Source organism: Populus euphratica, unplaced genomic scaffold (genome assembly GCF_000495115.2).
Source record: "Populus euphratica unplaced genomic scaffold, PopEup_1.0 scaffold1.1, whole genome shotgun sequence".
Classification (NCBI taxonomy): Eukaryota; Viridiplantae; Streptophyta; class Magnoliopsida; order Malpighiales; family Salicaceae; genus Populus; species Populus euphratica.
Genome location: NW_011499845.1, coordinates 1,928,940 through 1,944,412, shown reverse-complemented (window position 1 = coordinate 1,944,412; position 15,473 = coordinate 1,928,940). Strand labels below are relative to the sequence as shown.

At 31.9% G+C, this 15,473-nt stretch overlaps 1 protein-coding gene across 1 annotated transcript in view; it reads left to right on the top strand.

Moving 5' to 3' along the window:
- Window positions 1-4,954: 4,954 nt before the first annotated feature.
- EMB2771 (E3 ubiquitin ligase) overlaps window positions 4,955-15,473 on the top strand; it is a 24,434-nt gene continuing 13,915 nt past the window's right edge. The window contains exons 1-20 of the mRNA XM_011001385.1: window positions 4,955-5,285; window positions 5,602-5,665; window positions 5,767-5,851; window positions 6,382-6,665; window positions 6,799-6,904; window positions 7,001-7,161; window positions 7,506-7,693; window positions 7,802-7,871; window positions 8,679-8,849; window positions 9,402-9,895; window positions 10,116-10,575; window positions 10,827-11,165; window positions 11,485-11,568; window positions 11,886-11,978; window positions 12,076-12,135; window positions 12,433-12,531; window positions 12,967-13,107; window positions 13,444-13,524; window positions 14,032-14,103; window positions 14,551-14,622. Coding sequence (XP_010999687.1) covers window positions 5,059-5,285; window positions 5,602-5,665; window positions 5,767-5,851; window positions 6,382-6,665; window positions 6,799-6,904; window positions 7,001-7,161; window positions 7,506-7,693; window positions 7,802-7,871; window positions 8,679-8,849; window positions 9,402-9,895; window positions 10,116-10,575; window positions 10,827-11,165; window positions 11,485-11,568; window positions 11,886-11,978; window positions 12,076-12,135; window positions 12,433-12,531; window positions 12,967-13,107; window positions 13,444-13,524; window positions 14,032-14,103; window positions 14,551-14,622 — 3,351 coding nt within the window. The 5' untranslated portion in view covers window positions 4,955-5,058. The remainder of the gene's footprint in view (window positions 5,286-5,601; window positions 5,666-5,766; window positions 5,852-6,381; window positions 6,666-6,798; window positions 6,905-7,000; window positions 7,162-7,505; window positions 7,694-7,801; window positions 7,872-8,678; window positions 8,850-9,401; window positions 9,896-10,115; window positions 10,576-10,826; window positions 11,166-11,484; window positions 11,569-11,885; window positions 11,979-12,075; window positions 12,136-12,432; window positions 12,532-12,966; window positions 13,108-13,443; window positions 13,525-14,031; window positions 14,104-14,550; window positions 14,623-15,473) is intronic.

Below are 15,473 nucleotides of genomic sequence, written 5' to 3'. Positions count from 1 at the left end.
GTGTTCTGCACACTCCATGGATGAGGGTGTTTATACTTGAAAATGAAAGGGAAGGTTTTCTTAAGAGGGTGGGTTTCATTATCATTAGGTAAATTTATTAATCTTGACGACTAAGTCATTCAATACACAAAGTGTCCACCACGTTAATCTCTCTGGCTCTTGGTCGGAGACTGGTTCTTTTCGCTTTATTTTTCCCCCAGAGAAAAATAAAAAATAGAAATAGTGCTTTGTTTTCTTCCGTTTTCTTTTCTTTTCTTTTCCTTTTCTTTTCCAAGGAACACGTTGCTGGTTCTGGTTGGACAATATTTGGACATCGATGGTAAAAAATAAAAAAAAATTAACATTAAATGAAAGTAGTAAAGTGATCTATGCTCCCCATGGAGTTAATAATAATTTTTTAAATATAAAAATATAAAAACTATTTTAAATATTTTAAATTCTAATAATTTTTTTATTTTTTTATTTTTTTAGTTTTGCTGGACGAGTCATACCACATAACCTTGAATTTTAAGGCAATTCCAGATTCAAAATCACAAATTCAATGTCCAAGTCAAACTTAATAACTTTTGGTACGAGGATGGTGGCCAAGCTATGTTCGATAACTTTGGATTTAGTAGTTATGTTTAATTATATTTTTATAAAAAAATATTTCAATTGCCCTTTAAATATTACAAACCGGAATATAATTAATTTTTTATTAAAAAATATTTAAATTACCCTTAAAGTGTTCTAAATATAAATTTTAATTAATTTTTTTATAAATATTTTCTTTTTTTTCTGAAAAACATATTTAACTATTATAAAAGTATCATAAACAGAAATTTTAATTATTATTTTGTTAATTTTTCCTATTTTTTTATAAAAAAAATATTTAAACTACCCTTAACGTGTAAAAGATATAAATTCTAATTAATTTTTTTATAAATTATTTTTATTTTTATAAAAAATATTTAAATTATCCTTAAAGTAATCTAAATAGAAACCTAATTTATCTTCTGTATAAGTTGTTTTTATTTTTATAATTTTTTAATGTTTATAAAAAATATTTTTAAATTGTCATTGAAGCACCTAAGTAGAAATTCTAATTTATTTTTTTATAAAATTATTTTATTTTTACAAAAAAAAAACATTGTGCGCGATAACGTGACAAATTGCATTAACAAATCAAATCAATTGAATTATCCAGACCTATTGCATTCTTCATAATTTGTTTCCAAAGACAAGTCAAATAAATTTTGCTGGGACTTCCAGTACAGCTTGAAAATGAATTTCACTTTCATTTTCCTCGCGTGACAAAGTATTTACTATTTACATTATGAATTTCCTTAAAAGATGATGGAGGAGAAAATTCTTGAACTACCATGGTTTATTTAATTCACAAATTTAACCAATATATTAATAATAACAACACTGAAGTAGAGTTGTAGAAATAATAATATCAGGATTAGTGAATTATTTTATATTAAATAAAAGGTCTGGATCAACACAGCTATTCATTTATGCACGAAAAATGGATGAATATTTGATGCACAAAATATTTTGAAGTGATCCGCAAAAGTCGTTTAGATATTTAACAAGTAGATGTGAATAGGTTGTTTTTTAGAAAGTAACATTTCATTTTCCTTTTTAGGAATTTGGATGCATGTGCAAGCTTATTGTTATATATAATTTAAAAAAATTTTAATTTGAAAAATATTAAATTAATATTTTTTATTATTTTAATCCTTAAATTGGTAATCAAACCAGACCAATAACTTCGAGTTTAGTATTGATTATTTTGTTTATAATATTTTTTATTTTCTATAAAAATACTTTTAAATCATTTTTAAAGTATCATAAACATAAATTCAAATTATTTTTTTATTGCAAAAATATTCAAATTACTCTTGAAAAATCCAGATACAGATCATAACTACTTTTTTATTTTAGAAAAATCATAAATAAAAATCTTAATCATTTTGTTAATTCTATTTTTTATAAAATAATATATAAACTACTCTTGAAGTATCATAAACATAAACATTGATTAATTTGTTTATAAATATTTTTTTATTTTTTATAAAAAATATTTAAATTAATGTAAAAGTATCTCTAACAGAAATCTTAATTATTTTATATATAAAAAATAAATAAATTATTCTTCAAGTAACATAAATAGAAAACCTAATTTATTTTTTTTGTTTTGTATAAAAAATATTTAAACCAGCCCTGAAGTATCATAAATAAAAAAATTAAATTAATATTTTTTTATATCTTTATATAAAAAAATTATCATTTCACTGACCTAAACATAAATCTTATTTTTTATAAATTAATTTATTTCTTATAAAAGAATTGAACTAGCCTTGAAAAAAACCTAAACATAAATTATAATGTATATCCACACACACACCGCGCGCGATAACATGACAAATTAAATGAACTGGATTATACAGACCTTTTTTATTCTCCATGATTTGTTTCCAAGGACAGATCAAACAAATTTTGCTGATACTTCTAATACGACTTAAAAAAGAATTCCACTTTCATTTTTCTCACATGACAAAGTATTTACTATTTAGGTTGTGAATTTGATTAGAAAGAAGGCAAGGGACCGGTAATAATAATAGTAGTAGGGTTAATAAATTGTTTTATATGAAATAAAAAGTTTAGATCAATATAACCATTCATTTATGCACAAAAAATGAATGAATGTTTGGTGCACGGGATATTTTAGAGTGACTTGCAAAAGTCGTTTAAATATTTAATAAGTAGACGTGAATGAATAATTTTAGAAAGTAAGATTTCATTGTTTCTTTCCAAGAATCTGGATGCATCCACAAGTTTGCCGTGAAATATGTTTTAAAATATTTTTAATTTTAAAAAATATTAAATTAATTTGTTTTAAAATATTTTTTATTATTTTAATCTTGAAATACAGCAACTTGCCAAGCACTAAAATTATGGGTTGGATGACCATGCTACACCCGTGGTGGTGGTCAAGTTAGATTTAATAGTTATATGTCTGGTGGTTATTCTTGATTCAACGCAGTTGACCCTGACCAAAAAACTTTTAACATAAAAAACTGTAAAAATAATACCCCGCAAAATTACAATGTCATTTACAATGCAAAAACTTCATGTTTATAGTATGGCAAATAGTACAATAAATCAATGTTATAGTATATTTATAATATTTTTCCCACACATTTTAAAATACAATATAATTTGAGATGGTCGGTGGGAGTAAGGTTATTAAACTTGATTTTATGAACTAACATAGTTAATTTATATTTGAAATTTGAGTTGGTAAGTTTTTAATTTGAATCAATTTTAGTAATTACCTATCTAAATTTAGATTCAAGTAATAAAATTGTCCATGTTTCGACAAAAAATCCGTGAGTTCTTCAATGCCTAAAAACTCAAACCTGTTGGTGATGTTAAGTAAATGTTAGAATGAGTCTCGTGGTTTGATAACTTATAGATGCAGAATCATCTCAATAGATTTTCCAATTTTGATAACCTAAAAAAAAAAACCTCAAATTATTTATTTAGAAGGTGTTTAAGAATTTTCATTTGTTTTATTAAATAATTTTTACTTAAAAATATATTAAAATAATCTAAATTTTTTTTAAAAATACATTTTTTTTTTTTTAAGTTGAATCGCCCTGCGAAACTTACCCTTGATAAGATTTTTTTTCGCGATCCACTGCGACGACCAATCAATTAAAATTTACTGGAACACTTTCCCAACATTCTAGAATTACAATATTTAATCTAGCATTTAGCCCCCTTCATCTAGGAGGATGGAAAGTTAAGGGAAGCAGCAAAAACTTCGTGGGATGATTTTTGCTGTTCGTGCTTTTATTTTTTAATTTTAAAAACTTATTTTGTTTGAAATTGTAGTAGTTATTATAGTTTAAAGTACTTTTTATTTAAAAATATATTCAAATAATATTTTTTTATTTTTTAAAAATTATTTTGATATCAATACATTAAAAAGATATAAAAAATAAATTTTAACAATTTCTTTTAAAGAATTTAAAGGAATACAATTTCAACGGCATTTCTAAATAATATTTTATATTTAAGCAAATGAACGACACTATCCCATATTATTTTTATTATATTTATTTGATTGTTGATTTAGGAATTATTCGATCTTACAAATATTTTTCTCACCTCTCACTCTCCCCTGTCAAATATCATCAATACTCTATCTTTTAATAGTTTTCTTGCTTCTCTGTATGATATACAGTATTTTTTTAAAATAATATTTTATTTAAAAATATTTAAAAATATTTTTTATAAAAACATTAAAAATAATCAATTTAATATTTTTTCAAGTGAAAAACTTCGGTGCATCACCGAAAAGAATGAGCAAAAGTTGTGTTAAATATCCTCTTATCGGATGGTATTATGGTGTAAAATATTTTTTAAAATTATTTTTTATTTAAAAATATATTTAAAAAATATATTTTTATTTTTTTGACATAAATATATCAAAATCATTGAAAAATATTTAAAAATATCAATTTAATATTATTTAAATAAATATATATTTAAAATATATCTAAATATAGTTGAAAACACACTATCAAATATGCCATTAGCCTCTCATAGCTCATTTAATCTTGTAGCAACAATCATTTTTTAAAGTTTTTTTGCTTTGAAATACATAAAAATTATATATATATATATGTATTTTTTAAAAATTATTTTTAATATTAGTAGATTAAAATAATTTAAAAATAAAAAATTTATTTTTTTTAAACATAAAACAAACGTACTATTAATATTTTCATTTTTTTTAACATAAAACAAACGTACTATTAATATTTAACGTCAATTTTTTACTCCCAACAAACACGAAACATACGGGACCGGGTCATGCGAGTTCGGCTCGTCATTTTGGGGTCGGGTTATCATAATCTAGTTCGCTAGGGTTTAAGGCTTTAAAAGAACAACCGCACCATTTACTAAAAACACGAAAAAGAGCGGGAGTGAGAAACTAAACGTTTAATGATCCAAAATTTCCATCACTCGCTCAACCAACTCAGTCACAACTCGATTTTGTAAATGGCCGTCAGGGTTTGTGAACTCACAGTTCTTGGAGAGTTCAAGCCATTTGGCCTGATTGCTGAAGCTCTGGACGGTAAACCTCCAGACACCGACCCTGATGACTACGACTATTTCCTCTTCGATCCCGAAATCGCCCGAGACCGCAACGAAATCGACGAAACCGATACATGCGGCTCCGCGCTCAGAGATCGCAGCGACCACGAGCTCTTCATTAGAGGAAACAAGTACATCATACTGATACTGTCTTTTTTCTCTCTAAAAATTTCTTTTTTGGAATGAGATTACCGTTAATTTTAGGTCAATTTGTTTAATTACACGACTCCTATTTTCTTGAGTTATAAGTATTTGCATATCTGATCGAAGTTTGATGTCTAATTCTGTTCATCCTACTTAGCCAGTAATTGATTCCATTTACAGTAATGTTGTAACTAACTGAATTAAATTTAATAGCTTTTTTTCCCCGAATATCATCCACTGCTTTTATTACTATCATTTTTATAGAATTCCCATTTATCTCCTCTCTCTCCGGTGGCTTAATAGGATTATATGGTCTACTGGTGCAAGAGTTTTCAAGAGATTCACGTTGCCCTCCCCAGTTATCATGGTACAAAGTGATCCTACATTTGGCTCGTTATCAGATTATGTTTGTTATAATACCCTTTTACAGTATATGATTTCTACTACGACTTCTTTATCATGTTACAGGCGTGCTGGTGTCATCTGGGTGATCTTTCTGAAGCTCTGCTTTGCATATTGCTTACTGATTCCTTAACAATATATAACATATCAGGTAAGAAGACTGAGATGTTTTTTTTTTTGGTGATAATGCAATATGATATTTTCTTTCAATGAACATTTTATTTTTTCGTGAAATAGTCATTCCTGTTTAGCATGCTATTGCAAAACTTGGTGCATAGCATCTAATTCTCAGGCGTCCCAGGGCATCAACATAATCAACAGGCAATCACTCCAGTTGTTTCAATTACAAAAAAATAAAAAATGCAGCATTTTGTAAACAGAAGAAAATTAATGTTGTTAGGATATACATAATCATTGTCATTTTTGTATCGCCTTGTGCTGTTTGGTGGTGCACTTTTTTGTTTTTGTGTTGACACGGGCCCATGAATACAAAGTGTCGCATATCTACTAGAGAGGAGCATATTGTACTGCTCAGTTTATACATATCTGGTTGTACTTTATCCAGGAATTTTAATTTTTTTTTTAGCCTAGACATTTCGTTGCATCGGTTGAGCTGCTATTTGTTTTCTGAAATTAAGCTGATACTCTCATTCTCTTACTCTTTCTCTCTCTCACACACAGGTGAAGTAGTATCCATTCCCCTCCCTTGTACTATCACATCAATATGGCCTCTCCCATTCGGTTTGCTACTCCAGTCAGCCTCTGAGAATTCTCCAATGCAAAATCACTTCTCATCCCCAAGCCCTTTATTTGGCGTGTGTGATATGTCCCGTGCTAAACGAGAGATTGTGCACAGCCCACACCATAACTTTGGTGTTTTGGGGACATTTGATCATGTGATCAAAGGAGATTCAGTTATAATGTCCTCACATCTCATTTTGAAGGATCTGTTGGAAGAGCCACATGTATGTATAGTTGCTTTTGCTGAATGAAAAGAACAACTTGCTTGCCTTGTCATTTTTGAAGTTATGTAGTTAGGTTCCTTTTATTTTTGTATTCTGTGATGATCACAAACTATACTGCTTTGATCTTTCACAGTTGATGTATGTTGAAGAAAGAGGAAAATTGACCATAATGAAGGATTTTGATGAAAGAGCAATTTGGACTAGCAATCGAATTCCTCTAATGGCATCATACAATAAAGGTTTCTCGTATTGCCTTTGAGTGGATTATTCCATGTCTCTTTTACTTTTATCTCCTTTCTAATGTTATCATGTATAACGTTTTGCTTTATATGCAGGGAAGATGCAGCATTCACTGTGGGTTGCTGAAATCATGAATTCTAATTTTGAAGCTGAAAATGCCAGTCTAAGTGGTGCAGCTTTTGATGATGTATTAGATAAAAATTTCTCCTTCCGTAGAATATGGCAGGGGAAGGGTGCCCAGACAGCTGCTAGTAAGGTGCCTTTCATCAGTTCTTGGCACCTTATGGTTCCGGAACTTAGTCTGTACCTAAGTCTAATGAAATGAAAATAAAACCCTTACAAAAGCACAATTATTCTTTTCAACTCATTTTTTTAACCCCTTCTTTCTTCAAAAATCAAGTTTGGTTGAAGATATTTCGACTACCATGGTTGGAGTTGCTCTTCCAAATAGAGTTTGCCTCCAATTTTTTGCCATTATTCTGAACTGGTGTATCTGACCCGTGTTTCATTCAATTGAGTTTGATGTCTATCATACTATTTTCCTTCTGGTAATTTATGATATACGGTGCTTACACAATTTGTTTCCTTTTCATGTTAAAGGTTTTTCTCGCGACTGACGATGATGCTGCTCCTGTTATTTGTTTTCTTCTTCAAGAACAGAAGAAGTTGTTGTCTGTAAAGCTTCAAAGTCTTGAAATTAATAATGAGATTATTTTTGATATCAAACCTGATGTGAGCTGGAGTGTTGCTGCAGTTGCAGCTGCACCTGTGAGTGTTACACACCCAAGGTAGAGTTGGCCTTTCTTTTCTGTCTTTATATGCTTCAACCTGACCAGGTCATCATCTTTTCTTATGAAATCACGCTTTTCCACTTTTGGCTTCTCTTTCTTTTGCAGAGTGAAAGTAGGACTCCTGCCTTATACAGACACTGTTGTTTTGGCTCCCGACAACTCGCTTCTCCTTATTGTAAGCTGCATGCCCTGGTGGCCTGCATTAGTCTTGACATCATAATAATCTTTTTAGCTTTTATTTGTTTTTCTATACCCCTTCATGTAAAGAGCAACTTTTTGTCTGTTTGGATGCTTTCTCCCTGTAATTTTCTTGTGTCCAGCATAAGTTGATAACTTTTCCTCTGTATTTCTGGGATTTCTTGCTAACATTTATACAGATATTCAATCAATACTGCCATCTACAATTATTCATTTCAATTATTATTATTATTATTATTTCTTGTTATGCCAAAAAGTCAATAAATTTTTACAGGCAGTTTTTAGTTTAAAAATGGGTAGTAGCGTTCCCAACCAGAAGTTTGACTCACTTTCCCTTGATAATTATATAGCTTCAGAGTTTGTTTATGAAGATTGTTAACCAATTTCAACTGGCTGGGTTTGAATCTTTTCTTTATACTAGCAGCTCTATTTGTTACATGTCCAACTTGTGTGTGTGTTTTTCAGTACTTAAAATTTTATAGGAGAAATAGTTCCTCTGCACTAACCAAGATTCCTTGTGTACGATAAATGTTATTTAGTAATCTCATCATTCTTAGTAACAGAAAGCAAATTTAGTTTTCTTCTCTGAGACATTCTTTTGATAATATTTTTAGCTATGAACTGCACATTGCTTGCTCTATGAACTGCACTATGTTTTGTCTATCAGTCTATTGATAATATTTTTTGTCAGAGCAGTGATGAGTGATTTGCAAAATCAATTCATGTTCTTTTCTCCATATGATTTGGCTATATGGGTAATATTAACTCACATGTTATGTTGCAGTCAGGGAAGCAATTATTGTGTAAGTATTTGTTGCCGTCTTTTTTTGGAAAAGGCCATCTTTCACATAATTTGGAATTCTCAGAGACTGCATCTGTTCCGCTTGACTCAAAGATTTTAGGATTGACTGATGCAGTGGAGGGGCGTGTTAATCTAATATTAAATAGTGGCCAGGTTTGTTAATATGTACACAGAAAGTTCTTTTTTGAGCCAAATCTGGTACATTTATCACCAATTACCATTGTTATTGTCACCACTTTTTTTTTTTGCATGCTCGTCTGCTTTAATGTTTCTTGTTTAGCTGTGCTCCTCTGCAACTTTTTTTGTTTTCTTTACTTTTCTCCTACCTATATGCTGTGCATTTTGTTCTGGATTATTTCATAATTTACAGTACAGTTTCATACAGTCCCATGCTGGTAGAATGGAGTAAAAAGATTAAAGTTCACCTCACATTAGTTTGGGATTAGTTTAATTGAGTTGGTTGTAGCTTCATATTGCTAATAGCATGTTCATGCTTTTAATAACTTGCAATAGTGATTGTTTTTGTTAATGAAGTTTTGCAATGAGATCTATCTATACAGTAACAGTATTTAATTATGCAGATTAGCTAATTGGCCGACCCTTTTAATTTGTTCTTACTATCCACCAGAATTTTTAACCTTCTACAATTCTGTCAATCACACTTACTCTGTTAATAATATTATACCCTCAATTTTTTGTTTTCAGATGATTCGATGCACATTACGAAGAAGCCCTTCATCTTCATTAGTTAATGATTGCATCACAGCAATGGCTGAGGGGCTCAGTTCTGGCTTCTATAACCATTTCCTTGCTCTTCTCTGGGGAGATAGTAACTCTGACTATTTGTCTAGGGCCAATTCTAGTGTTGATTCTGAATGGAACTCATTTTGTAATATCATACTTCAAATGTGTAGGAAGCCTAGTGCCACTTCTCAGAAGCATTCAGACTTAGAGCAGCATTCATCCTGGGAGTTTCTTGTTAACAGCAAATTTCACAAGAACTACCATAAACTTAATTTTATTTCTAGGGTTTCTTCATCAGAATTGTCCTTTGATCCGGAGAAAATGGATTCCTTTGGATCAAATATGGAAGGTAATCGAAGTTCAGAAAAGTCATTTTACTTTGAGCTATTACAGGAGAGCTTGGATTGTCTACATGCATTATATGAAAGTCTGAAACTGGATAAACTTCGCAAACGGTAAGTCTAGTTCATTATTTAGACTATTGTTGCAAACATTTTGAGTCTATTTAAATATTTTTTTGAACAAAGACATTCTGGTATAGTTTTCTAAGCTAAATGACTCACTAAAGTTTAAATTGCATAAGTAATCTAAGGCTCAACCTTTTCGTTTTATTTGTTTGATGTATATAACTCAAAAGTTTCGTTAACATCTTATGCCTAGAATGTTTGCTTGTAGGGACTTGGAGCTTGTGGCAGTTCTTTTATGCAATATTGCCAAGTTTCTTGGTGAGGGAAATTATTTGGATCATTATATTCGTGATTTTCCTGGTCTGATTTTGAAAATTGGGACATGTGAGATGCCTTTCTCCCAGAAAACTCCTCCTAGTTTATTCAGATGGCTTGAAAACTGCTTGCAACATGGTTGTAGTTCTGCTAATACGGATGATCTTCCGCCTTTAATTTGTAAAGATGGAAACTCTGTTGTGAGCTGGGCAAGAAAGATAGTTTCCTTCTACAGTTTATTATGTGGTGGTAAACAAATAGGCAAGAAGCTGTCATCTGGTGTTTACTGTAATATTGCTATGGGTTCATGTTGCACTAGTGAGGAGCTCACGGTTTTGGCAATGGTTGGGGAAAGATTTGGTCTGCAGCAGCTTGACTCACTACCATCTGGTGTATCCCTTCCTCTGCGACATGTAAGTTGATTATAGTACTTTGCTGGGTATGGGAAGCTATGCGAGCAAATAGATCCATAGAACTTCGTAAATTCCTGTATTATCTTTTGAAATGGTAAAGTTCATATTGTTGTGTAGTGACCTAGCAAGTCAAGTGAAGGTAGTGAAAAGTTGGGATATTATGTCTAGCGGCAGGTTTATCTATGGAATAATTGTTCAGAAAAGGTGATGGTCCGGCTTTTATCTACACTAATGATTTTCTTCACCTTTAGGCCCTAGACAAGTGCCGGGAATCCCCTCCAACTGATTGGTCTGCAGCTGCATATGTTCTTCTTGGTAGAGAGGATCTGGCTTTGTCTTGTTCAGCTCTGCCATGCAAATCTGGGGAACTTGAAACTCAACCCAATGTGAATCTGATCTCCATGTCGACACCTTACATGCTACATTTGCATCCGGTGACAATTCCTTCTACAGTTTCTGATACTACTGGACTGGAAAGTGCCAAGTTTGAAGATTCAGATTCTGCTGATGGGTCTATGATGGATGGTATGGAACATATCTTCAACTCCAGCACTCAATTGCAGTATGGTCGAGATCAGCGGTTGAATGAGGTTTGCTCTTGCCCATAGGATCAACCATCAATATCGAACTGTTCAAATTATAAGTGCAGGGAAATGATTTAAGATTTACCTAAGGTTTGAAATGCTTCCTGATGCAATTTTTGTATGATAAAGTCTTATAAAAGAAGTTTTCTTAAATTTGACATCAGTTCATGGATGCTATTCAATCATTTTGAATCTGGCAGAGTCTATTAGTTTGTTGCACTAGGTTTTGAATCAGTTTTCTTAAATTGCACTCATGTAATTGTTGCATTATGAAAAGTTCTGTACTCTTCTGTGTTTTCTTACTACCTATTTTCACTTCAACCAGGTTAGACGACTCTTGTGCTCCACAAGACCTGTGGCTATCCAAACATCTGTTAACCCCAGCGCCTCTGACCAGGACATACAGCAGGTATACCTCACTTGCTGTCTATTTGAAAGCTGTAAAATATTTATTTCTAAGTGTTCTAGTAGTTATTAACTTCCTTGTATAGATTGAAATGCTAAATGCTACTACAAGATAACAATGTGTTTGGACGATTAACAAGTTGTGCTGCACATGGGAATTTTTCAAAGTAATGTTCACTACAATACACATGGAGAATTTCAGTACTGAGGATGAGAGACCTTAAAAGTTCCGCAGTCTTTTATTATTACATTGTTCCTGTTTTACTTATGGTTCAGATCCTTATCTTATTGTGTCCTCTTCTCTCCCTTTTGCTTGTGAAGGCTCAACTGTGGCACCTGGCACAAAGGACCACTGCTCTTCCTCTTGGCCGTGGGGCATTTACTCTAGCAACCATATCTACCCTTCTAACAGAGGTATTCTTTCTGTTTTACTTTTTAATTTCTTGGGCTTTTGTAACTAAATTGATTTTTGATGATGCAATCCTGTTTCATATTTAATCTCTTTCTGCAGGCCTTCACGGTGCCAAAGCTTGTTTTAGCAGGTCGGTTGCTGGCTCAACAAAATGCAACTGTATGTTGTTGTTTTATTAAGTAATAAACTTGTAAACTTCTGTTGTCTATGTGTTTCTGTTCTCTTGGTTACATGTTACCTGCTATGTTCTCGTAACTAGCATTTTGTAATGGTTGGGTAGTTCCATTTCTTTTGATGAATCTTGATGAACGAACTTTAACATGCTAAATAATAAAAAATAAATTATTCTGTTTTCCTTGAGTTTGCAGTCGGAGCTTTGTCTCTTTATCATTTTTCTTCTGAACATCTTCTCCTTCTTTCTTATTTTTCTGTCTTGCATGTTCTTTCTTTTGATAGGTAAATCTAGACCCAAATATAAGGAATATACAAGAACTTAAATCTTGGTCAGAGTTTCACAATGCTGTTGCTGCTGGACTAAGGCTGGCTCCCCTTCAGGTTTATTTTTGTATCCTTTTGAGATCATGTTTTTCTCCCCCTAGTTCAAGTTCATCAATTACTCTACCTATTTTTCACCAAGTTTTTCTGCATTATGAAATTCTTAGTTCACTTTTTAATGACGTTAAAATGTTGCTAATCATTTTGCTTAATGTGACTTGCACTTGCTTTAGAAAAAACAGGAATATATTTATTACTCTTTGTTATTGATGTGACATTAAAATGCAGTTTATCATTTTGCTTAATGTGACATGCACTTGCTCTAGTAAAGATGGGCATATATTTATTACTCTTTATTATTGATTTGACTGTTCCAATTTTCTGGTTTCCTTTATTTCTCAGCTGTTTTTCATATTACTTATGTTATATACTATTTTACCTTGAAAAGCATTTTTAGAAAACTTGTTTTGAAGTATTTTTCCCTTTCACATGCAGGGAAAAGTGTCAAGGACATGGATTATATACAACAAACCTGAGGAACCAAATGCGATCCATGCTGGACTCCTCCTTGCATTAGGATTACATGGATATCTGCGTGTTTTAGTGATTAGCGACATATACACTTATTTCACACAGGTTTGACCACCTTTTGCTCTCTTTTTTTGCCTTCTAATTTGCTGTGTTCATAATTTGTAATTAGTGTGCTGACAGCAAATCAAATAATTGTACCAGTTCGAACTTTGGTGTTGAGAGGGGAGTGAGATAGTTCGTATGTTTAAAATCATATTCCCTACACCACTTTCTTCAAGAAAAGAACCTGGTCATATCATTCTTCAAAGCTACCCAAGGATCTAGATATTAGTTACATATTCTATAGCTTTAGCATCATCTATAATCATTTTATTCATATATTTACTGTTTATTTTGTCCTTTTTTTGTCTGGTTTTGCTTCTTACTGCTTCATATCAACAGGAGCATGAAAGTACAACGGTAGGATTAATGCTTGGTCTGGCAGCTTCTTACAGGAAAACAATGCACCCAGCAATATCAAAGGTAAAAACCATATGTAAACCTCTTCATTTCTTTTTCTTTCATGATGAAAAACCATATTTAAACCTAGATATTCTGTTAAGGTTCAATCTTCTCTTCTTCATCTATTGAAGTTTTGCTTGCTAAAGTCTTCCTAGCCTTTTGTGTTTTGGATGGAAGGATGCCTTCTTCCCCAAGACAGAATTTCTTTTGATTGTTGATTTTTTTGTTGAATTGGTATACAATTCTGTAAGCATGAGAATCAATAAACTAGCGTGCAATGGTTTCCTGCAGTGGATGCCAATTGGCATCTTAACATTCAATCTGCATCTTTTGTGTCCTATATTTTAGTGACCTTTTCAGATACTAACTAGGGGCTCCAACCACTTAAACACTTTTTAGTAGATGTGACTTTTTCGTGTGGAGAATAGAACATTACATTAAGCATTGCTTTAATATTCTTCTTCTCTATATTCCTAAGTCACTTACTAGTCTAATTCACAAAACTGACTCAATTGCTCTGTGTGGCAGTCACTGTATTTTCATATACCTTCTCGGCATTCTTCTTCATTTCCGGATTTGGAGTTACCAACCCTTGTGCAGGTATTTATCACTGTCTCACTTGAATTACATCATAAAATAATTTGTGTTTTTTTTTTTTTTACATTTGGAAATGAATATTTGTTTCTTCTACAAGGAAGGCAAAGTTTAATTGTTTGCAAAAACTTAAAAGGCGTGCATTGATGCATCCAAAGATGTGTTCATTAGCATACAAAAAAAATTCTTCAGAACACTATTTTCTTGAGAAGCACTTTCCAGACTCTGTTCTAAATTGGTATAAGCTTATTTTGTGGACTTCCTTGCTGTAGTTGGTGAATTCCAGTTTTCTTCCTCATATTGCAGTTGACTCTCTACTTGGTTACAGTTGTTGCTAAAATTGAGTCTTGAATGATTGATCAATTTGCAAAGGTGTAAAAAATAGTCATGAGATTTATTTGGCAGTAGTTGGAATATTGATTTGACCTCACATTCTATTCTGTTGCCTTCCAGTCAGCAGCACTAGTTTCAGCTGGGCTTCTCTATGAGGGATCAGTTCACCCGCCGACAATGCAGATTCTTCTGGTAACTTTTTACTTAATGCTATGGTAGTAGATTCATTTTTTTACTATTAGTTTCATGTATTTCCTTTTCTGCTTAATATGGTCAACCACTAAATTATTTTTCATGACATTGGAAATTGTGAGTGAAGTTTGTATGACATGTGTAATTGGACAGCAGAAAATCATCTATTCTTCATTGTACTCTCTCAAGTCTAGTGAGGCTATTATAACTAGATCCTTTCTGTTTGCCTGTGCTTTCTAAACATATCATCACACATTAGCCTTATTGGCTCAGTACTCTTACTAGGAGTGTTCACAAGTAGGATAAATTGGTTTTGATCTTATATATTTTACCTTCTGAAACTTGTGGTAATGAATATTCGAGAAATGATCCAAACGTTCTAAATTGGTAGGGCCAGGTTAAACAGGATCTGATTTGCTGTTGGCAGTTTGGATGAGTATCTGCATGATTGTTCCTGGCATTGCTAAACTGCATCCTGCAAATTTCTCTCTCCTATTTCACAATCCCAAACAAACCCACTTTGCATATCTTGTAATGTGGAAATCACTAGTTTTTCACCCAGGTTCCATCATCAAATGCTACTTATGTGAATCACATACAACCCCAATTCTAATCCAAAGTCAACTGCCTGTCACAAATGGATAACCATTAGCACTAATAGAATGAAGAAACAACCACCTCCAGTTTCATATTTCTCTTACCCTACTGCATTACTGAGAAAATGTTCAACCAGTATAAAACTAGCATCACCAAAACCAGCCACTGATTTCCACTCCCCAGTTCAGCTCATTTCTCCAATACAAACCACATTCATATTACAAAGAAAACAAATGTATGTTAGGGGCAGATTA